The 24675-nt window shown below is 39.0% G+C and overlaps 1 protein-coding gene across 1 annotated transcript in view; it reads right to left on the minus strand.

Moving 5' to 3' along the window:
- Positions 1-228: 228 nt before the first annotated feature.
- GPBP1L1 (GC-rich promoter binding protein 1 like 1) overlaps positions 229-24675 on the minus strand; it is a 33546-nt gene continuing 9099 nt past the window's right edge. Inside the window, exons 2-12 of the mRNA XM_059821767.1 lie at positions 17320-18212; positions 16382-16496; positions 14733-14862; positions 14082-14365; positions 11224-11296; positions 9849-10042; positions 7069-7209; positions 3132-3290; positions 2256-2380; positions 1409-1511; positions 229-1153 (exon numbers count right to left, since the gene is read on the minus strand). Of these exons, the coding sequence (XP_059677750.1) occupies positions 1007-1153; positions 1409-1511; positions 2256-2380; positions 3132-3290; positions 7069-7209; positions 9849-10042; positions 11224-11296; positions 14082-14365; positions 14733-14862; positions 16382-16441 (1416 nt within the window). The 5' untranslated portion in view covers positions 16442-16496; positions 17320-18212 and the 3' untranslated portion in view covers positions 229-1006. The remainder of the gene's footprint in view (positions 1154-1408; positions 1512-2255; positions 2381-3131; positions 3291-7068; positions 7210-9848; positions 10043-11223; positions 11297-14081; positions 14366-14732; positions 14863-16381; positions 16497-17319; positions 18213-24675) is intronic.

Here is a 24675-nt window from a genome sequence, read left to right on the forward strand (position 1 = left end):
ATTTATTTAAAAAAAAAAAAAAACAGACATGGGCTATCATCTCAGCATTGTTCTCCTTCTCCCCTCTTATAGGAAGAGTTTAGCTCCTGCAGTCTGAGTGCTACAGCAATGTTTGCCAAGTGGAAAAATACAGTGGGAGAGGAAACTATTTATCCCCAGTGCTATTAAACCCCCGAAGTTGCAAGTCCCTTTAGGAAAGCTTTTCTTACATAAGAAAGACAATTAGAATTGGCAAACTGATGCAAAATATTTATTCCAAGTTAGTTATTTTTGATGCAGTAGTTTTTCCCCCTCATACAGACTCAATGTGATAGTCACTTTTTTAAATCTGTAAATAATGTTATCAAAATAATCTTAATCTTTGAAATCTCACAAAAAATTTATATTTTACAATCCACCCTGAATATCAAGGCTGCAAGAAGAAGAACACAAACAATTCCTATATCCAAATATTTTACAGCTGTACCCAAAAAAAGAAAACCACAAACGCCTGGTTAAGTGATGAAGCTCCCCGAGCCGCCAAAAAAATAAAATAAAATAAAAAATTCATGTTATTAGCATTAATTTAACATAATTAGAACTTCAATAGCCATTTTGTCATTGACAATGATTGTTTTAGCACACTGTTACCGCACGACATTATGTAATGCAGGCGGCACTGTTAGAAGCTTGTTGTTGCAAAGATCAGTCAGCCACTTGTATCCTGCTTACAAGACTGAACTTGTGCACTGCCCCACAAGGGATTTTTGTCAAAATTTGCTAGCTGCACAAACTTCTATTAAGCATTAGGGCAAAACCAAAAGAAAAAGCTAAAGAAGCCAATTTCTCTCTTCTTTGGGATACAATTATTTCCCTTGTGCATGAAGTATCAACAACAAAAGAAAAAACTGAACAGACTGGAGACAGAATAAACTCTGTTTAGTTTATACAACCCCAAACACATGTTGAACTATGAACTGAGTTTATTGGGTTGGTTTTATTTATTTTAATTTTCTTGTGCCCACTTTCAGGCATCGTCATCTGATGTTTCGCTGCTACTAGTTTCTGTGTCTGAGTCCTCAATCTTTGTCTTAAAAGTGCTTCTCCAGTGGAACAACAGGCTGGAGCCGCGGCCCTGAAGAAATCCATTCTTCCCAAATCCGTTTCTTCTTCGCTGTAGGAATGAAAGCAAGTTTTAAAACAAGCAAAAGTGCTGAGAGTAACCGTCACTAACCATCTGCGGACACAAATTATATATTTAACTGTATACACACGCTCTGCACAGATAACGCGGTCATCAATCGCACTACAATCACTTAAATTCTTTGTCTTCTCGAACATGCTTAAGAATTACACCACTGAAGACTTGTGCATGAGAAGGGAGAGAGAGAAGACCAGTCATCACAAGTGGCAAGAGCTGTCAACATACCTGCTCTGATTTAATCTGGAACTCTTTGAGCTCATCCTCTGTGAGAGGAAGGTAGTTCTCATCATTTTCAGGATATTCCTGCCATCCCATTTCTTTCAATAACCTGATTTGTGGAGAAAATAAGAGGGGCAAGGGAAATAAAGCAAGGGAACAATGGCAAAGGAGAGAACATTTTGTCCATGAAGCACAAGGTTTTGCATTAAATCACTCCCAATTCCCCAGGGAATCTTCTACATTAGAGACCACTTCAACAATGCTTTGTGTTTACCCAACATTTTTCATACTCAATGTCTTTTACAGATATTTAATCATCAGCAGTCCTGTACAATGGGTAAATAACTAGTCTGGCAGAAGGAAAGCAAGGCAGAGATTTGAAATTTTACCCAAGGACCCTGAAGGAGGACATGAGGCAATCAAACCAGTATTGTGGCTCAGAATCTCCTAACACTTACCATTCGCTTACACCAGATGCTCACACATTCCATTTAGGAGACCTGCTTGTAAATTAACCAGAATCACGCTAGGTTTGCGCTCACTCCCTGTGTGGGCGGGTAAATATCGAGGCAGCATTAACACACAGGGACGTGGCACTAGAGAAGCACTGGAATTTAATTACAGACCTTGGTAAAGTCTTGGCTCACCTGTCATCAGTGTCTTGTTTTACGTTCAGTAAGACTCCACCCAGTCCAGCACTAGTAACGAAGCCCACACACCTCTAGCTCAGTACACACAAAGCTACTTCTGCTTCCCAGAAAGACAGTTGTCTTTGAAATAGTTTCCTTCTCCTCACACAGTCCAAGGACTCACCCTCCTTTACTCCAGACACTTTATTTTGCCATTTACTCACCTGTGTTCTGCTTCCAATGAATGAGAGAGGTTTTCCCCCTCCTCCGGCAAAGGGAGAGAAAGGCCATTCTGATGGCAGTTCTCTTCCCAGTTTTCCTTTGGTTCTGGTGTGCTGTTGCTCTCCATCTAAATAAAAATAAGAGCATCAAAGTGTGCTCACACATACTGTGCCAACAGCACAGTTCCAAGTTCAAGCTTTTGCTTTTGGAAGTAAAGCCTTTCACCTTGAGTCAGTGCTTTTTACAGAGCCTGGACTCATAATGGTTGAAAGCAACTGCTACCGGCTGTGACAAGACAACACAGTAAGAACAACATTTGGTGGATGGCACTTTTGTGTCACGGGAGTAAGTGCTGGCATTACAAAGCCATCATCAGTGGCTTCAAAGTGAGAGTAAGAAAACTATGAGAATGAAATACTCCTAAGGACGCCCTTTACATATACATTAAGCCACAGACTTCGTATTTAGAGGCCTGGTCCAAGCCTCTGAGGCTTGAGCCACTATCCTGGACCTTTCACAAGCACTGAGTTCTACTTTCCTGTGGATGTAGTTTGACAAGGAAGTTTGAAAGCAAATTAAGATGTTAAAATATGGTACTGTTCCACTCCTTAGAGAATCCTTGCAAAAAATCTAGATTACCTTCACCATCTGTGCCCTTCCCTTCCACCTCATTTATCACTTATCCATTTGCATTTCATCATGGTACAGATCTCCACCACAGTGCTGTGCACTACTGCTCCTGGCATGTGTGCCAGACCAATGGAAGTAATTCCTTTCCTCCTCCAGAGCCTGAATTACATACACTGCTCTGGTTTTTTTCAGCACCCGACTCCTTAAATACATAATGATCATATATACAGTAAGGACAGCAATCTTACATCATCCAGCTTGTCACATTCTCTGTTCTCTGTTATCTCCCCATTCCTATCATCTTTCAGTGCCTTCAGGAATTCGCTCTTTTTGTCAGTGGTACGGCGCATCAGCTTTGTCAAGCGTGAAGAGCAGATCTCAATGGGAGGGGTGGTGCTGGAAGGACTCTAGACAAGGAAGGTAGAATACAGAGACTTTCAAACTGTATTGCTGTGAAGATGGGGCCCTCTTCAGGGTCCTTTCACGCTTTCAAACACCCATCAGTTCTTTGGCTGGCTCTTAACCCCTCAAAAAAAAGCTAATGTCAAATTCCCATTGAAATACTGACTGGTGTTGCGCATCCACCTCTTCCCTTACCAGCGCATCGTTCTCCCACCTATCATTACTGACTCTTAATTTTTTTCTTCCCCTAAGAGTCAATTCACATGGTCATGAATACATTTATTTTGTTCCTTGGCAATGTAACTCTCTCAAGCAATGCTGGAGCCTACAACAGAATATTAAGGCAGAGAACTTAATGCAGGACTCTTACCCTACAAAAATTAAAAAATGAGGCTCAGTTCAAATTTGCATCTTAAGCCATCCTGACAGACGCTACCCTGAAATTAAGCTATGGGGTGGTAATCTCCTTTCAAGGAGTGGTCACATCCTTAACTAACCACAACTGGATGTGAAATAGGTAGCCACAGCCTTGGTATCCTCCCCTGAAGAGCATGCTGCCGACTCCTTGCTACATATGCTCACAGCCCAGACGGGTCAGTGTGGAGCCAGACACAGACAACCCTGGAGACCGTGGGAAATCTGCTCAGCTCAATTCATGAACCCAAGGTAACCTCGCATGCTCCTCCACAGTGTTTAAGCTTTCTTAATTATCTTGAATCTGTGAACCAGGCATAAGGCACAACAGTTCGCACATCAGTAGTGCCCCAGCTGCAACGCTGCAATAAAAACATTGCTAACCAAGATGAACTTTCAATTTAGTCTGTTCCATCATTTTGACTGGACATGCAAAAGAAATCTAAAAACATGTTATGTGAAAGTTCCCAATATCTTACCCTTCTGCTCATATATGGAGCTCACGTCTGGCTACTCTAAGACAACAAGGAATTTAGTTATTAATATGGATACCTGAGACTAGAATCTTGCATGCAAAACTATTATTTTCCTTCACTTACTTGCTTTGCTTTTTTCCTCAATATTAAAACAGAGTAAAATTTCCTAAAGCCTGTAGTGTTTTTCTCCCCCCCCCCCCTTTTAAAGTAGGGTGGGAAGGTTGCAAATTCAGGCTCTCAGAATGAATCTCCTTTGCGAAGTATTTTTATTATACTCACAGTGCTCTGAGCAAAGATCAAGGGAACTAAAATATTTAGCAAAACAAAAACAAGGCAGCAACTGCTGCTGATATTTCTAATGCCTGTTGCACGTGAAACACTGGTGTGCAATAATGCCTTTCAGGGAAGTGCATGCTGAAAGTAATGTCTTACAGTAAACATCTCTCAGGTGGCCTTTTCAGATTTTGCCTAATTCAACACAGCAAGGAACAAATCAGCAATTATAACAGACATAACAAGTGACTGTGAATATTAGGATAAAAAGCTAGCATAGTACTGAAATTAAAGCTCTCAACATGGTAATTAGCTTGACTGCAGGGACAGAAGGTAATAATGAACAAAGCAGACTAAAAATTACATGTCTTCTGGTGATTTGGAATACTCTACTAAAGCACTTGAGCTCTTTGCTAGAAGTAGCCGTTTTAATGGCACTGTACAGAACTGCTGAGGTACTAAAACTTAATTTCTACACATTAGGTGATGACAGTTACAGCTAAGGTTTAGAAACAAGAGTCCTGAAAGAGAATTAATTTTACCTCAATTCTGATTTTATTCATAATGTTCTGTAGAAGGCTTTATAACATTAGAAGAGAATGCTATGTAAAGGGGTACCAGTAGTCATTTTTTGACATCTTTTCTAAAGGTAGGTTTAGGCCTTTGACTGAAACATCAAGGCATCTCTCAGATTTTTTTAATGTTTTTTTTTTTTTTTTAAATGACAGCACTATGCATAATCTCAGATTTGTTCAGGCATCAGGGTGGCTAAGCTAACAGAAAAGTCATCCTGTATCATTTTAAGAATTCAGATTGTGTCTTAATTTGGTTATCTTAGACTGGCTTGTGGGGACATGGTGCCAGTGCTAGTTGGCACCCTTTTTGTTGTCAACACACTGTGGTCTCTTATGAATAAAGGTGCTATTTCCAACACTTCTGCGGGAGGGGTATTATCCCCATTTCAGAAATAAAAAGGCAGAGATCACTTGTAGTAGGCCTGTGGAGCTAGGATTACAGTAGTATTTGCTGGCCATGGTCCGATGTTGTCATACTGCATGTCTCCAACAGGTTCAAAGAAAAATGTATCACAAGTGGTCAGTTTTAGTTGGGAGGAATTTTTAAGCCCTTTTTGTTTAGTTGACTGATGCAGGTAATAGAAGAAGTATTAAAGGAAGTACTGCTTGTTCTGGGGAAACCAGCTGCCTACTCCTGCTGTCAGATTAGTACCTGACATCTTTTGCTGACTGAAGTTTAAGGCAAGACCTTCTTGTGGGAGGGAATAAAATAACGGAGACTACTTGTGTTACTACTGTATGATATAAAGTGAATGCCCTTCTCGTTATCTATCTGGAGATGAAAGCCTATTTAAGTTTACGTATTTATGCTGCAAAGGTGTCCATACTTTGCTGTGCATTACACAAAAAGGAAGGCTGTCAGTAGCATAAAGGACTTGATCTGAGGACAGACAAAAGCAAGGTAATGGGAAGGGATACAGTGTAAGATCTATTTGTCAAAGTGACAGATGCATGCTTGTTAACTATTGCTTTTACTGACTGCTTTTACGCTCAGCAGTGGCTAAACCAGAAAAGTACAGCCTGTTGCAAAGTAAAGCCTGCAAAGCAGAGAATGCTTTTACGCTCAGCAGTGGCTAAAGCAGAAAAGTACAGCCTGTTGCACAGTAAAGCCTGCAAAGCAGAGAATCGTAAAGATGACAAAGTCTTATTTTATAAGTCATATCTGTAAAGGAAAGACAAATGCACAACTAGGAAAAAACCCACTGTTACACTTGAAATGCAAACACATTCATTTCAAATTACATGACTAGGCCACTTATCACAGCCTGTTTTATTTTTGTTCTTCTTACATATGATCACAAACCTGTTGAATTTTGATTCCCAGGAGCAGAGGAGAAAAGTTATTCAGTGTCACTTTTCTATTAAGCTTTGTGGAATTTGAGCGTTTTGTATATAAACTATGAAGTGATGCATAGAAATGTTGGCCAAACTGTGTTTTGTCACAGTTACTGCTGAAATGTTAACAGATTTATATGCAAGGTTCTCTCCATACTTCAGACCAAAAGCAGAGGTAAGCCACTTTCCACCTCACCTCCTTCCAACAACAAAATTAAAAACAAGACACTGTAGCTAAAAACCCCCTCAACCCTCTCAGAGCTCATTGCTTGTGCTGTTGCTCTCCTAGAGAAAGGAAATGAGGCAGATCACCCTCCTTCCCCTTCTTTTCCTGTATTAAAGAATAGCATGGGAATCAGTTTACCTATCTGTTCACATCAGTTCTTGGTATCTGTACTCTGATAACACCAAGTCTACACATGTCTAGTTATGCAACACTATTTAAAGCATCAGTACTTTTTTTTTTTATATTGGAGGGAAATTCTAATACATTCGGAAAAAAACCAATGGCTTTACATCCACGTAAACCACATTTTTATTTCTTTTAGTGTACCAGAGATGTGGCAGAACGTGCTAAGAATGTACAAGTGAGTCATTCTTCAAGGTTGCAAAGGTAGGTATACCATGTACAGAGAGGACCTTATCATGTTTAAGCTATAGTAGGTAACAGTGATAAAGTTCCCACCCTATCCCCAAACCCAACCCCTTACCTCTTTGGGAGAGGTGAGGACTGAGCCACTCGCCAGTACCGCGGGTTTGGTTACAGACACTGGACTGGTAAAGGCAGAGTCACGGCTGGAGGAAAGCGAGCCTGGTTTATGTTCACTTCTGTTGGCTTTCCATGGACTTGGCTATATTGAAGAGAACACAAAATACTGGACAGTAAATGGTAAGGCACAAGAAGGGGTTGCTTGCAAGTAGAAAAACAAATAAACAAACATTATGTTGGCTGTTGTACAGATATTTTTCCTCCCTCTCCAAGAACAGTCTCAAGTTTACCTCCACAACCATTATTTCTCCCCGTCTTCTTCTGTTTTCCCTAGACCACACACAATTCTGCTTCATAGGCCCCACCCTCCAGTAAAACACCATTAGAGCTCAAAGAGAAAATCCAGCATTGCTCTTCATTAATTGGAATCACCACCAAGTAATGCAATGCATCTTACAGCTACCCACAGATGGGAAGTAAAAAATCCCAATTAAATTCCCATTTCATATAGGAACACTGTATGCCACAAAAGAAGGGTTTGCATCACTTGACAGGAACTTCCCCTGTGCAAGGAAGAAGCACATCATGGAATATTTCTGCCCAGGCTGAGAATGCAAATTATTTATTTTCTGAGGCTCTGAAAGTGTCCATCACTGTACTGATTTAGGAAAAAAAAAAAAGAAAAAGCAGACAGTTCATTGAAGTGCATGAGCACTTGCTGTTTTGCTCTGAATACTCTCTGCTGTATCCCTTCAAATACACTGGTGATTTGGCTGAAAAGCAAAGACTTCAAGATAAGTTTTTATTACTTGGAATGTTATTCTTGAGCCTCTCTTATCAACCAAGGACAAACACTGTGAAGCGACAGTCTTTACAAAAAGGATCCTAAACAAGAAACTTGTAGTCATTAGCAAAATAACTCATGCACAAGCGGGATTCAGTTAAATCTGAGATGCAACAGATCTTGCGTTCTGCAAGCAATGAGAGCAGAAGCCATTATTTCAGTATGTTCTCACTCTCCATTGGGTTATTTTATTAGTTTTTAAATAAGTAATTCATTAGCAGAGACCATCAGCATTACTCTTCCACTCCAACTTAAAAACAAGAGCAGTCCACATTATTGAATGGATTATTCGGCATTCACAGCACACATTCCAAGCATTCCCTTCAAATCCGGAAAATATCCCGATCTGCACAATATTGCCTGGTACTAAAATTAGGGTGTAGAATTACTATGACAAAGTTTCTCTCCGCTGATCTGGTGGTTGCACTGTTTAGACACCCATCTCTTGGCTGCTGATTGTTGTTCTCCCAGCTTCCACAAAGGGGCAGCTTAGACAAATTCAAAGACAGACCCCTATATTGCTTTCTCAGGGAGGCTACTAGATTAAAGCACAAGAACTAGAGACGAATATAAAAAGGAATCGTTTGCAGATTATGACCTTCATGGATTGCTTGACTGTGAACAATTAGCCATCTCAATTAGCTAAGAAAGAATGCACTTGTTTCACTGCCACCAGTTCTCTTCCTTTCAATACTACTTGGCACAACTTAACAAAACCATTTTTCATTCAGTTTGCCTGTGACAGCTTTCCAATACTGCTGACTTTGTCAAAAGGAATGTTTTGACCCCTCTACTACTTTATGCACTGCAATTTCCGTACAACTTTCTAGAGTCTTCGGAATAATGCATCCTACCATAGCTGCTTTATGTCTGTACCTTTAAAAAAAGGCATCATGCACGCAGTTTTTCTGCCTAAGGACACGCTGACCTCCCACCTTTTAGCTTTGCAAACGGTCACCATTCATTAACAAAAGCACCGTTGATGACAGCAGCAGACAATCTGATAATCATTTTAGCCATTAGGATTTTTCCTGTAGTTGGCAGAATTTGGCCTGAATTAAGAGAAACTTACAAAAGAAAAAGAAGCTCTAAACTTGCTTTCTTACAATAAAGTTGTTAATCTTTCCTATTTTGCCTTTATCTTTGAAGTGTGTAAGATTAATTGACTCTAATCATAGGGAAGATTTTGCTGGAATGTCACAGCCAGCATTAGTAATTAATTAATTTTAGAGCTCAAAGTATTTGGACACCTTTTTAAAGAGCAACCTAGCTAATAATTTCCTTTAGCTTCTTAAATACTTTCATCATCAATCCTACAAAGTTTCTAGGGCATCTATACTCGTAGATTCTCTGGAAAAATGGGCAAGATAAAGCCTAGAACTAAGAAACAAAAAAACTTCTTGTTTTTTCAACACTCCTGTATTTCTTTCAGTAAAAGAATTACAGCACAAAACCCATTACTTTTCCAGGTTGTCTTTAAGGCTCAACTAAATTAGAGCTAAATTGCAGGATGTTACAATCTAATCTGATCATAGCCTCAATTGTGTTTTAAACACATCAAAGTATTGTAACCCAATAAAGATTTTTCAGGTAGTCACGTGAACAATTCAAGCACATCTAGCACACATTCCACTTCTCTAGCATTGCTTGTTTTGTCTAATTAAGATAAGGATTTGTCTAACGCATGAGAACACACCCCTTCAAACAGACATTAGTATAGTCAGAAGAAAGGTTAGTTCTCTGTATGGACAAGACCAAATGGCATTTTAACAGAGAACAACAATTTTAGTAGTAAACAGACCTCTACTGTAAAGGCCACTACCCCAGCAACTACGGGATTCCAACTCCTGCTATTTGTTATGGGATTGATTCCCTTGTCAAGTGAGAGAGTTCTCCCTTGATCTGCAGTTCACTAACTCATCTGGAAACCCCTGTACCTTGGAAGGAGGAGCTGCAGGTTTAGGAACCAGATTTTTATAGACACTTGGGACAATGGTGGTGGCTTTGTTGCCATTTGCCAGATGAGAAACAGGTGATGTAAATGCAGCTGAGAAGGCGGCGGCAGGATCCTCTTTTGAAACCTTTTTGATGACCAGCATCTTGGTAGGTTGCTTGGCACTAGGGGGGTTTTCTGTAAAAATAAAATGAGAAAGATTCTGAAATACTATTGTTCAGTTTCATAACAGCTTCCATATACTGCTCCAGTTTCTCCCCTCTCAATCTTAGATGCTATACATCTGATCCTGAGACTGCTATCAGCTGTTCTTTTGTTTGAGCTTTGAGCAAAGATACTGGATAAGGATGTCAAAGTCCAATCTCTTTCCATACAATCATAACAGCTCCCTTGACACTGAAGGGAAAAACCTCCAGTGACATCAGCTAACAGCCTTCCACCATATTTACAGGAATCAGAACAGATATTAGCATTTTTTTGAGCAACCATGGATCAGCTTTGTTAATTCACTAACACAGCAAAAAAGCTGCATAACTTATACCTCAAAAGACACAGTGCTTTTACAAACAAGCACAATTAATATTTCTTAGGCCAAATCAACACATTTGTGGGAGCAGAACAATTTAAAAACAGTAATAGTATAAACAGCTAAAAGCCCCATAAATGCTAATTGTAATTTTTTTTTGAGCAGAACAATAGCTACCTAACAAACATGCAAAAAGAATACAATCCGGTACTATAGCATGGAGTGTTTTTGAGATTTTTTTTTTGTATTTGTACTATTTACAGTATCTAACCCAACTAATCTAGCTCCATTCTAACTAGAGATTAACAAAACTGTATTTAGTTGCTAGAACTTGTACCTTGTTTCACTCAATCTTTTTTTTTTTAAAGGCCCAGATTCACATACCACATCAGAATCAAGACGAAGCCTGTTCTAAGTTTAAAAAAATCAAATAAATCCAAACCACAGAATTATGGCAGTTTTGCTGTATTTCTAATATGAAGATCACAAGTCAGGAACTAATGTCTAGTTCACTCAAATCTGCTCTGCCCTTCAAGCGATGTCTGCATGAAATTGTAACTGCAATAAGACAGGAAGCAAACGCAGAACAGTGACATTACTGCCACCAGCAGTTTTTTTATGACAAGACAAGCAGTTTCAAGTAGACAAAAAGGCCAAGAGATCAGTGAAGACTGGGGGAGGAAAATAACAAAGGAGAGAAAGCTGCAAACTGTCTGCTTCGCTTAAGTCTTTAAGATCTTTTTGAGTGACAAAACTAGCATTTAAACATTGGTTACATAGGTTCTGCTTCAGCATCAGCATTCTCTACAGCAATGTAAATACCTTTACCTACCCCATACTCCAGAAGGTGTTCCTAAAGGTTTGTTCTGGTTGTTGTGTCTTCCAGCTTCTGGATTCAAAGATGGCTGTAAAAAGATGATACACAATGCAAATGAGTATATCATTATATGCATATAACAAAATTTCAGTATTAACATAACATTATGCTTCTAGGAACCCAGAGGACAGGTAGATTTCTCTGAACAGCATGTGAATTAGAAAAAGAGTGCTTTGTCACAAGACATCTAAAAATCAAGTTTGTATTCTCCTTGGCTTCTGCTGTATTTCCAACAGAACTATCAGAGGGTTCAGGATAGGCCCTTTAGTCTTCTACTATATGATTAAGCAGACTCCACCAACCAATACACACATAAAAGATTTAGGTATTTAATCAGCAGCTCAAAATATAAACCAGAATCCATATCATCAGTATATGAAGAATCTAGTCTTGTTTCCCAAATAGTTTAGACAATAATTATGCATTAACCAATTAAAAAAACCCAAAAGCAATACTAGGCTCCTAATGTAAATGAATAATGACTATATATACACCTTTACTGACAAAAAAGCTACATGTAAATTTATGTTAAGCTTCAGAGTCCACTTTTCAGGACAATACCGCATGCAGACTCAGTGCTCTCTGTAGACTTACCTTTGATTCAGTATCAGAATTCAACTTAGTGGAACAACTGAGGACCTGTCCAAGCTCAAAGCAGAGTACAGAAAATCTAAGCATTCAATGGCAAGTGTTCCTGATTAGCTATTCCTCTTCTCCCGTCCCAAATAACTTCAGTTCAAAATAAAGCCATCTTTTTCCTCTTTTTAATGAATTCTTCATATGTTAGTTACTATGACGACAGCATAAGTCTCTAATAATGAGCTTCTGAAATAGTAGGCATTCCTGTTCTATAAGAGTTAGGAAAAAATGTCACACCATAGCATAAATTCCTGCCTCAGACCCTAGAAATTCCTCTGTTTCAGTGCTTCATTTTTTAGTTACAGGTCAGTTTTATAGCAGGGGTGCTCACACCACAGGAGAACTTTGACTAACAGACTGTTTTGCAGACCTTTCAGGAAAAGTGTTGCCATCGTCAGCCACACAGACCTAACAGTTACATACTTAACCACAGTATACATTAGTTTCACCAGTATGGCAGAAACAATACAGGAGTTATTTAGCAAAGCTTGCTGCTAGACAGTGTGTGGTATTAGCGTCTTAAAAAAACTGGGGGAAGTAATTACAGAAAAAACAGCCATGTAGCTGGGGAAAGGCACTCATCAAGGCATTGAAGAAGTGAATAAAGAAGTACGCGGAAGAGAGATTTAGACCAAGATAGACTACAACAGTGCACAGTCGCAATCATTACAATAACTTTCTACATTTCAACAGGCTTTTGACAGTCTAAAGAACAGGCTTATAGAAATCCTGAATTACAGTATTCTTGAGAAATGAGATTAACAGAGATCTACACACAAGCTTTGTCACTGCTCTCTGGGTGTTAACCACCCTGTGATGCAGGGTACCACTCCCAGGAGAAGCAGTTGAACAAGAGCATGCGATCACTCCCCAGGCACTTCACTGAAAAAACCCAGCAGCTTAAATCAAATTGGCTCCTGTGGCAATGTAAGTGGAGGCTCTAGATTTTGGCCTGAAGCAACTGTGTGGCATTCATATTTCACTCCAACTCCTAACTTCCGAATAGAAGAAGTGCCATTAAACTGCCATGACAATTTCAGCTGTAAACAGCCTTCCAGAGAGAAAAGCTGAGTAAGAAAGCAAAAAGCTCAAGATGATGATACACACAAGCGTGCACACTATCACCAGAAACTCTCATTACCGGAGGTAGCAATGGCTTTAGCATTAAAGATGAAGTCAGAGGAATTGCATTAGGTGAAGGGACTAAGTTACCAGAACCTTACAGATGATACCGACCTCATTACACTGGTCAAGAAGAGCCTAGAGAGAGCAAGAAACAAGATGCAAAAAGCAAAATATGTGGTCTGATAACAATAAAATTCTCATCAGGGGACAGGAGAAAATTAAATCGGAAAGAGAAAGCAGAAAAGATGCATACATCTCAAAGCATTAGCATTAAGGAGTGCATGTGGTAAGGATGAAAGCCATAAATCCAAACACTATTTGGTAAAGTTTGGAAAACTAAAGATATTCCAGTAAAAATAGAGCCAGGATGTAAGAGACTATTGTACTGATAACACCATGTGAATCAGAATGCTCGATAAGAAGAAAATTGATGAATTGGAGATACTGATGGAAGAAATGGCTCAAGAAACCTCGACGCACAGAGTAAGACAGATAGGAAAACATCTCTGATAACGAGATACTACTCCAGAAGATTCAAGACAGATGGTTGCAAAGGTCTGAGCCCATGTCATGAACAAGCTTGGGAAGGTTATCACAAACACCAACATGTACCAGAATGCAGGAAACAGGAACAGCAGGCAGAGCAAAGATAGCCGAACAGATGTACTTAGGAGCAAAAGAAGGCTTTGTAAGCAAAGCCACAAAGTCAATACAACTACTCTTCCTGTGGCAGACCAAAACGTCACCTTATGGGTTTCACTGAAGATCTGGCTTGTGTATTACAATGCTGTCTTCAGTTCATAATAACCATTTGGCAAAATGTAGTAATGTGCCAAAACCCGTAATCCAACAGGTCGTCAAATCCTGAGGACTCTGGGTACCAATTAGCATCCTATCAGCACTGGAATAATTTTGTTAAATCTGTTGTGATCTCAAACACGGAATGGAATGCAACTCTAGATCCTCGCCACCTATCAACGCTAATAAAAATGAGATCTGAAAAGCCACTTCTCACAGCTGCCACTTCTAGTGAGAAGCTACACACTTACAAAGTCTTCTTCCTCAAATTGCAACTGCTCTTTATCTTCCTTCTTCTCTTCCCTGGATTCAACAGGCAGCTTTTCTTGAAAGGCGGAACTTTTCCGAGAATGGAAGTTGCCATTCCAGTGGCGATGAACTCCAGTTCCTCCTCCACCACGCTGGTTCACACCATCATGGCCCCGTGAGGGACCATGCCAGCCAGGCTGACTGCCAGAAAGCCCAACATGAGCTCCTTTAGAAACACCAGAATCTACAGAATCATGGCGGAGAAGGGAGGGCTGATGCCAGCAGTCTAAACAAAAGGAGATAAGTATGCAAATAAAAAAGTCAACACAGCGTGCAGAATACTGGAAATATCAGGTTGTTTTTCTTGTTGTTAAGTCAGTGCTCACTGAGTAACTACTAGGCCAAACTTATTAAGCTACTGTGTGATTATATCACAAAACAAACCAAGCTACACAATGCACATACAGCTACCACAAAAACCCCTTAAGGCCTGAGCACATGGCATGGGAGAAGAGAGTAGTACAAGTTTCTTATAGGATGTTTTGAAAAGGTACAGTTTTGGGAAATGTTGTTCATATTCTGCAGAATTCTTCATTCTGTAGAATATTCCAAGATGTTTGCCCTCAGGCTGCATTCTGATCCTTCCTACTCACCTCCTGCAGTTCGGAGGGGCCCATTATTGAAAAATCCATCAGAAGAGTTGTGTCTCCTACGGCTCACCCCAAAGCGGCCCTCTCCCCGTGGAAGATGCTCTCCATGTTTCTCAAAGGTGGCTGCAGGGGACTGCAGAAAGTAAGAAGTGATGTAACGAAGCGTTCATTAAGGCACTCCAGGAGCCTGTCAGTCCAGTGACATTTTGTTGATTGAAAAAACCCCCCAAACCTCACACTCCTGTACTAGTTTTCAATACAGCATCCATATCTGCATTGCTTAGCCAACAACATCAACAACCATGTGAACCTGATCAGAATGGCACACAAATCCATGTATCTTACACAGATTCAGAGAGAACATAATACACTAATCTTACCAGTGGTCTTTGCAAACACATACTTTCTGCAAAATAATTTAAGAAATTCTGTAATACCCAGGTGCTCATTCATTCACTCCCTCTAAAGACAGAAGAGGAGACAGCAATGGAGGATCTCATCAGTCTGACTAAAATTCAGGTATGCTCAAGTAAGTTAAAGCACTTTTGGACTGAAACAACTATGATGCTGTAGAAAACATTAATGCTTCTAGCATTAAGATTCCAAAGAATCTTTTACTCTTCACTTTCCCTCATTTATAAAAAATTCAGAGGTTTGTTTTAAATGGATCAAATATCCTGAAATTACTTCTGTGTCCTCATATTTAAGCATGAAGGTGAAAGCTGTATTCTTTCTTGTTCATCAGTGTTGTCCATCATGATCTAGTGTGCTATTCAAATGTTTTTCTCCACCACCAGGCACAAGTAACACAAATCGTTGAAGTCCTAAACCAGACTTCCTGGGTCACAGAATCACAGAATGATAGGGGTTGGAAGGGACCTCTGGAGACCATCTAGTCCAACCCCCCCGCCAGAGCAGGTTCACCTACAGCAGATTGCACAGGAATGCATCCAGGTGAGTTTTGAATATCTCCAGAGAAGGAGACTCCACAACCTCTTTGGGCAGCCTGTTCCAGTGCTTTACCACCCTCAAAGTAAAGAAGTTCCTCCTCACGTCTAGATGGAACTTCCTATGACCAAGTTTGTGCCCATTACCTCTTGTCCTGTCACTGCGCACCACTGCTTCTGGTCAACCTAAGCTGCTTCTGGAACCAGTTTTACAAAGATGACAGGCAAACTGCCCTCATTTTAAGGCTGCAAAAAACCTAATGAGTATTTCCGAGTTTGGAGTTAGAGCCCAAGGGCTTATCACCAATCTACTACTCAGCAAGGGTCAGATTATTTTCATAAACAACACCCAAATTATGTTTTGAATTGTAAATAAGTGACTGCTCAAGTCTTGACTCCCACAGATTCAGGGCCATTTCTTTAACGATTTTCTACTTGGGATCCCACTCAAGTCTCAACACAAGGACACTGAACTACTACTGTGTCTGAACACAAAAACTGTTCCTCCTCTGAAATAAAGGGGATACATTTGTTGGAACAAAGACAACAAAAATGATTTTCACCTTATTAAGTTTCCAAAAGCCTTCTTTAAAAACACAAAAGAAGTTAAAATCAAACATTTTAAGTTCAACAAAACACTGGGGCAATTTTTTACTTTTTATTATTGTCACAGCTGTAAAAGGAGGTGATCTGTATTAATATTACCTTGGTTGACTGTGGTGTTGAGAAGTTAAGCCAGGCAGGAACAAAGTCATGCTGCGCCATTTAGGTCCAGTGTCTCCCTTCAATAAAATGAGGTGTCAAACCTCATGGCCAGGATCTGTAAATGAAAAGAACATTCCCTGACTGTCCCCTTTTCCAAACTGAAATAATAATACAATTTATTTCCCAAAGCTTGGCCTATATGAATAGGAGGGGAAGTGCTGTAGTTTTTCATATTACACTTAAGCATTTTTTTTTTCCTGCTGACCGAAACAGGTAAGAACTTAAACATTCCCAGTTATTTCCCATTTACCATTAACACACCCATGAAATTCATGATAGGATGGGCATGGACATGGGAAGAAAACAGAACAAAAGCCATACAATACACAGATGTGTAAAATCAAGACATGGCAGAATTCCTTCATTGCTCATTGTCTCCGTTTACAAAGGGGTGATTACTACATGTTTTATTCCAGAGGCTGTAAATCAAATATGACCAAACCAGTGATGATGTTAGAGACATTGAGAGCAGACCAGAGATCTGAAAAACAACCATATACCAGCTCCTGCACCCCAACTTAAAATTGTATCCAGATCCACCAACTTCCACACACCAGGGAATATCCTACGCTGAAACTAAGAAACCGAATGGTTAGGAACAGAACACAAGCTGGTTGAAGGATCCTAATGGAAGTTCAACTGAAGACCAGCTGAGGCATCTCACTGAGGAATCTGAAACTGAATTGTTCTTTCAACATGTCGTAGCAACTTCCACTGCTGAGAATGACAAAAATTCCATTATTGCTCTATATAACTCAATTCTGCCTTTTTGTGCAAGATTCTCCAGTTTACCATTTAGCTTTATTTTTCAACTTTAATTTTCCTATGAACAAGTCAACACTATATAAGCAAAGAAAAAAGGACGTATGATCACTTACCCTGAGTTTGGCCTCTGCAGTCCAATGTCCTCAGTTTCTGTGCTTCACTGACCTTCGGGTTCCTTCCTTCTCCAGTATGCTGTAAGGCCAGCCTTGAGGCAATAGTGCGTCTCAAAGCAGAGCACGAGAGGCCGCACTTCGTGCCAGTTGTGCCCTTCACCCCCTCAGCTGCTCATTTTAACCTCTTTTTGCACTCTCACTACAAAAAAAAAATACCTAAGAAGGTAATTTATATTTAAAAAAAGCCACAACCACGTTCACCTCATTAAATTTCCTCTGGTTGTGGTAGTACAGAAGTCAGCCTTTACATTACAAAAAGGTTTGTCAAGTCTGCATGACAACATTCAGAGCAACACCATGGTTAATACTGAACAGATACACTCAAGTCTGCTGGATAATTCATGATCTGCAGCAGATCAACCTGAACACTCTGGAAAAAGGACGACGTTACATAAAAACGTTTGTCCCAAATGCTGAGATCTAAACAAGAAGCATCTGCCCAAGTGCTCTTAAAATATAAACTTCATTTTTATCACATACATTTGCTAAAAAAAAGGTATAGTATTTTAAAAAATGAATGTTAGGATATACTCTGGTCTTCACGTAACTTGGTTAATGTTCCACAGAACTAAGCACTACTTGATATAAAGCTCAAAAGCAGGCACAAATGTTTATCTCCCCGTTTTTCACGATTTACATGCTGAAACATAGGTCACATGAACAAAAAAATGCCAGGTCCAAAAATAATCTCTTCTACTCTATTTTTTGTAGACTGGGTGCTGCTTTTAAAAGGACACAAATTATTCCACGAGAGCTTCTTGTTCTACAGTGGAGAGTTCACTTCTGGGTCATAGTCCTCTTCCATCAAAGAGGTGAGACAGGAACTGTAGTCACTGTAAAAAACAAACAAACCCCCATCAATACAAGTGGCATAAACATGACAAAGTATGACTAGAGAGAAGAACAGAAGGAGAAATTGAGCAATTGTAGTGCAAGTGCCAAAAGCTATTTTATCTCTGATCAAAACAAAACCTGAAATAATCTAATTTAAAAAAAAAGGTCCCTGAAAAGGGCATTTTTGCTTTTAAATGATCACTTCCCAGATTTAGTTTACAAAAGGGCAATACAAACAAGCTGAATCAGAATAAAGGGAAGAGTGGAGAAACTGCATGCAGCTGATGAAAGGGATTCCACATTTCATAGCAATTTTAAAACCTGCTGCTAAAATAATAATGAGACTCTAGGTTGCAGGTAGGCTTGCCCATTCCATGTGCCTCATGTCTTCTATGTGCCCTCATCATTCCTCACCTGCTCCAACACAGCCATACTACCCTCTCAAGAGACTCATCATAGTAGTACATCCAGTATTCCATTAACTCCTCCACAGAAAATACCACCAACAAAAAAATTTGAGTTTTTCTGCTATGGCCTCTTTTTCCTTGAACCATCTTACCTAACCAGAAGCAAACAAATAGGTTTACTGCTCCTGAAACATCTGAAAAGTTTTATTACTGTTTTGATGCCATCAGCTGTTTCTCAGGATCCTTTTAGGCATGCCTTGTTATGCCTTTCAACTTATTAGTTTGTTTTCCTTGTTTAGATACAGTTCCATTCTTTGATCAGTTTTGGTTTTCATTGCACTTGTTATGCCATTCTTTACTCTAAGCATGTGGCTTTTATTTATTTAATTTTTTTAAAAAAAACTTTTTAAGATGGTTTTGATAGAGGCTCAGAATAAACACACACAGGGAACAGTAAAAGAATCACCACCTTTTTACCCTCTGGGTCATTCCCTTTAATAAACCCCCTCATTTTCATATCATTTTTCCCTTCTGGAACTAGATGTTATTGTTGTGTAGGGGAGTTTGGAAAGAGGGAAACGTTTTTGCACTTAAGCTGTGATCTATGATCACATTTCTGCAGGTAGAGTAACAAAAAGCAGCCTCACAACCCCTAAAAACTACCAGCCAAGGTGAGGTAAAACCAGAGTGGACATGGCCATACACAATACTGATCTGGGAATTTTCTGAGCATCCCAACCTGTACCACAAGCTAGTAAGTGTCACACACTGCAAACAACAGAAGTGCTAACCTATCAAGACCTGGTTTTATATAAAAGACTAATTTTTCAGCGTGTATGGGGACATGCTGGAACATCTGCTGCAGACAGAACAGTCTTCCCAGCATGCTGAACTCAGCACAGGTACAGAACTCCTTTAGATGTGACCTTCTGAGGCTGCTACCAAACGTTTGAGGAGTAAGTAGAAGATAAAACAGGGACAAAGTCAATGCAGTTGACTATATTTAAACAAGATTCATTACCTTCTGAATAAATATGCTTTTCAGAACAAACTGTATAGCAATTAAGCCACGTCAAACTATTGACAGAAGTCATAATTTAAGAAGTTGATTTCATGAACCTTGAGAACAATTCACAGTGATGTGAAAAATGGACCTAAATAGAGTAAAGCCCACACAGAACTGTTCTGTAGATTTAAGGGTATCTAAATCAATGAACACCACAGAATTACAGTTGTGAAGTAGGAACTAGGTCTGAGCACACAACAAAAATAAAAACACCACAAAAGTACAATACTCAGGTTTCACTTCACAAAAAAGGTTCCCAGTATCTTTGGAAAAGGAAATGGAAAAGGAAAGCACACCAACAGTTTGCAAAACTCGTGTTGCTGCAAGACATCTTTTTATATTTCAGCACAATCAAAACCAAGGTGAAACCCTTTGCAAAACTCCAACCACCAATTTAGAAAAGATTTTGCAGAAGATTCAGGTCTCCTAACCTGCTATTTTGATATCATTGTTAGTATCAGTGACCAGGGCAGTTCATTAAGGAGCAGTAGCTAACATGCACGTAGACAGTCCAGTACAACTCCTAGACATGAAATTTTGGACTGATGTCCAAGTCTTGCAAACACCACGCTTGCACAGTTAGCACAAATTAGGCACCGCTGATCAGGAAACTTTACACTTGTTAAAGGAATGACCTCCACATCATCTCAAACCTTCTATCAAGTATTTTGATACTTCTATAACCTTTATTCTGAAACAAGCTCACTTGTGGGTGTCACAGTTACTGGGAGGCTCTGCACTGAGGTTGCAGTAATTGAAAGCAAGAGGCTTAAATTAATCTCCACCCACTTCTCTTTAGGTAGTGTACAGAAGGCACACTTCAGATAGTAAATTCAAAGTCCTGTCTTGAGCCCTTCCAAAGTTGTTCCTTAGCATGAGCATGGTACTGAAGGCTATATACCAATACACTAGATGCTGACACAGCCTGCAGCTGGATCCTTATTTCAATACGCATATACACTGTTCTTCAGTCATCGCCTTCCTGTGCGTGTAATATCACAAAAAGAACAAGATATGTGACACTAAAATGCAATAATTTTTGCTAAAGCAAAAAACTTTCTGTTAGATGAAGTGTTGTAAATTACACTACTACCAAAACTCTTGGGTCTCCAGGATTAGCCCCCATGCTAGGTTTTACAGCCTCCTCTCACCCACGCTCTGAATCCTGTCCAACGTTACACCTTCAACCTACCTAAGACCGCTTCCATAACCTACCATACTACTGACAACAGTAATACCACAAAATCATAATGGGCAAGACCCAAAGTCTCTCAATTGTAGGTTCTGACAGCAACCTACAATAAATTCTTAAGGAAAAAAAAGTGCAAGAACAAGACCAAATAACATCAGGCGTCCCAGGATACTTTCTCAGACTTTTAAGCCAGAGTCTGTATTATAGTTCATTACTAGTCAGTGCTTCTATGTAAATCTGTTGAATTCCTTTCTTTTTAAACACATTAATATATTTCTGCCTCCCAAATGAGAGGGGGCAGAGTTTACTTGTGCTTTGTGTAAAAGTAAATTTGTGGCTATAAAAATGTCAGTCTCAATTCAACTGGATGTTTTCTTGTGCTACCAAAGCGCCTGATTACATTCTATTCAGTTTTTCATGATACTCATGTTTTTATACATGATATACTTACGCATCAAGTCATCTCTCTTTCAAGCCAAGTCAGACTATTTGTAAAAGCTTTCCTAGCCTTTACCACATCTTTTAGATATAAGGTCACCAAAACTGCATAAAACGCTCAAAATGTGGGAGCATGACCAATTTATACAGTAGTAAAATTGTGCATTTTTTTAGTATTTCTTCCTAGTATCTAACACTGTTTCTTTTTTTGATTACTACGTAGAACTGAAATGACCTTTGCCAACTACTCAATAATGAATAGAGTGAAGAGATTCCTCAAAGTACAGGTGGGGTCTGCTTTTCTCTGGTCACGTGCATGAGCACGTGTGCCGAACAAACACTCACGCATTCCCTGAAGACAAAGTTCCCAATTCTTCCCACATTGCATTTACAGTTCAGTCAAACTGGTCTCTGCTTCACTATGGAAAACAGCAAGGACAAAGATCATCCCCGGTAGCCACTCCCAATTCCAGGAAAAGGCAAACGAAAGTGCTTGTCAATGCAAATTTAATTATCTCTCTCCTTTTAAATGAGTTCAAGTTTGAATTATTTATGGAAATACAAATGGGAAAAAGAGGATAATAATAATAATAATAACAATAATAATAATAATGGTATGCTCTATAAAGGCAGACCTCCTTTCAGAACAATGAAATCTGCAATAATGAGCTTCGGTGAAGAAAAAAGGTTGTCTGTCAACTACCCCAAAATATTCTTTCACTGATCAAAATGAAGAAGTCTTTGGCAAGTAATCTAAGTACACAAAAAATTAAACTCTCTATTAGCACTTGGGTTCCACTTGTTAACAGTTCTAATAAACCTTTTTTAAAAAATAATTCAATTATCAATTTTTACATGTTGCATTAAAAACTTTTTAACTATTTATTTCATAGCAACCTCTTTTCGTAAGTTTTTGTTGTTACAAAAGTACTTTTTCCCCCCTTGGTAAGTGCTTAAGTTTCATATTTAAATATCCTTCATCATCTCATTTAACGTGTCAAGTGGAAGAAGTGATACTTATCACTGAGTCAAATAAACAAGTTAAAATTGTCAGATGCGCTTTTATATTAGCAGATTTCATTGTGTATTTGTCTAAACAGATATTAGAAAATCGACATGAAAATGGAAGGAACATGCAAGCGTATTCAATTTAAAGAAGAGGCATAGACTACAGTAAGGAAACATAGGTAGTCCAGGACAAAATCCCCATTCTCTAATATACTGTTCATAAAGTGTTCTTGCTGTGTTACAGTTGAATATAGTTGCCCAGTTTTAATCCTTCTGTTAACTTTCATTTCTACTCCTAACATAGACTTGATCAGAGTTAATCTCTAAACCAGAGAGTTTCTAAAGCTTTGATTCTCAAGTTGAGCTTTCCCGATGTACCTGATAGTAGGAACCAAGGAGGTAATCAATATGTAAAGATCTATACTGACCAGAACATGAGACTAGAGAGACAAGCTAAAGATAATCAAAGCCACTGAACTATGAAATGACTCATTGGAAATGGATCGAGATGTTTCAAAAGAAAGCATATAGATTAGCCTTATCAGCAGTGCATTTTTCCTATTACTCCCTCTTGCATCTCCTGCCTTGACCTACAAAACTGTAAAAGCCCAATGGGAAGCAAAATCTGCTCCGAGTTACAAGATCGCCTGCCACGCCATGCCGTTGTAGCATACAACCTCTCTTGGAGTACCTGGAACCAGGGGTTCTAACCTTTGCTTCATTACGTACTGCAGTGCACATTTTTGAAACAGACACGTTTTACTGGATGCTTTTTCTGCTTCGTTGTACCCTGCAAACCTCCTCAGGTCCCTTCAACCCTGCTGTCTACCTAGAATCCTATTAATTACAGCCCCTAATTCAATTTCTCCTCTCCTGCAACAGCAAATCACAAAGACGTGGAGCCTCTAGCAGAAAACCAACATAAAAGTAAACTTTTACCCTTCATTATACATTTATCAATCCAGCTAATAGCAGCTGTAAAAGGTCACAAGGACAACATCTGTCTGTCTCTGCCACAATTTCAGTTCACTTCTCTGCATTTCTATGTATTTCTCCAAATAGTGCATGTTTACTTAAAAAAAAAAGTAAAGACTTATTTTTCTAACTGGCCAACTCAGTTGGGATTTCAGTAATATTCCTAAAGATCAGATGTCAGCTGAGTTGCAAAAGCATTCAGAAAAATTAGTGAACAATTTAACGGATGCATAAGGCAGAACAGAATTTACTTCCCTCATCAGTTTTCTTTCTGTGCGGCTCTTTTAAAGTTATTTAATCAAGCAGATATGCCTAAACACATACAACAGACCTTTCCACTTAGCTACTCTTCAGAGTAGAGTGTCATTTAACAGGTGTATGTTACTTTGTGATAAAGAATTAATACCATATGCATTCACTAAAATATGATCTCTTTCTAACAACTTTTGATTCATCCAATACATTCACAGAAATAGCGAGTCACAGCCTGGAGCCCAACCTAGGAGGAGTCAAAAGCATGCTACTGATTTCTTTAAGAGTATGAAAAAGCCACACATGAAATGTTATTATCCTGTTTTCCAAAAAAAGCAGAACGTGGCTTGGCCTATTATTAGAAACATTTTATTGAATAAGATAATCATATTTGGGCACACAGCCCTTTTAAAATAACGTAATTATAAATCTTGCTTCAAACTCACATGCATTATTAGGCCTTCCTATAAAAGACACAAGTGCAGTGTTACTAGTTCAATAGTTGACATAACCGGTGAGCTACGTCTTCTCAAGTTGAGATAATTTATTTGCAGTTAATGGCATGTTCGCCTACATAAAGTATCTACAAAACAAACAACTTTCATTTTGCTTTCAGCTTCTATTCATACAATTGTCTAGACACACCTTCAGTCTGTCTACACGACTGAAATATGGCTACCTTTTGAGAGGACAAATGTAGGTGTTCCAGAATGGCATGTACAACTGGTAGTACTCACACACCTGAGGTATTATGCACCAGAGTAACTATAATACACATCTGCCATCGTTACTTGTTTCTTTCCATTATATCACACAACTAGCCCCCCAAAACAGTTACCCAAATATAAAGGACAGTTCTATTAATTAAAAATATTGTGGAAAACATTGTTTAAATTGTATCTGGCTGCTGAAAAATCTAGTATCTAAAAACGCAAACCATCCCTCATGCAGGATTTTATGGAATTACGGAAACATGAGCCCATTAAAACACTAAAGGACAGATTAAAATGTTAATCACGTACCAAACCAAAATCTTCCCAGATACAGACAGATATTAAAAGTTCTTGTGAAACCCAGCTATTACTGGAAGATTAACACCTTGTTTTTCAAGTTTAAAGCAAATG

The sequence above is a fragment of the Gavia stellata genome, chromosome 10 (genome assembly GCF_030936135.1).
Source record: "Gavia stellata isolate bGavSte3 chromosome 10, bGavSte3.hap2, whole genome shotgun sequence".
In the NCBI taxonomy this organism is placed as follows: Eukaryota; Metazoa; Chordata; class Aves; order Gaviiformes; family Gaviidae; genus Gavia; species Gavia stellata.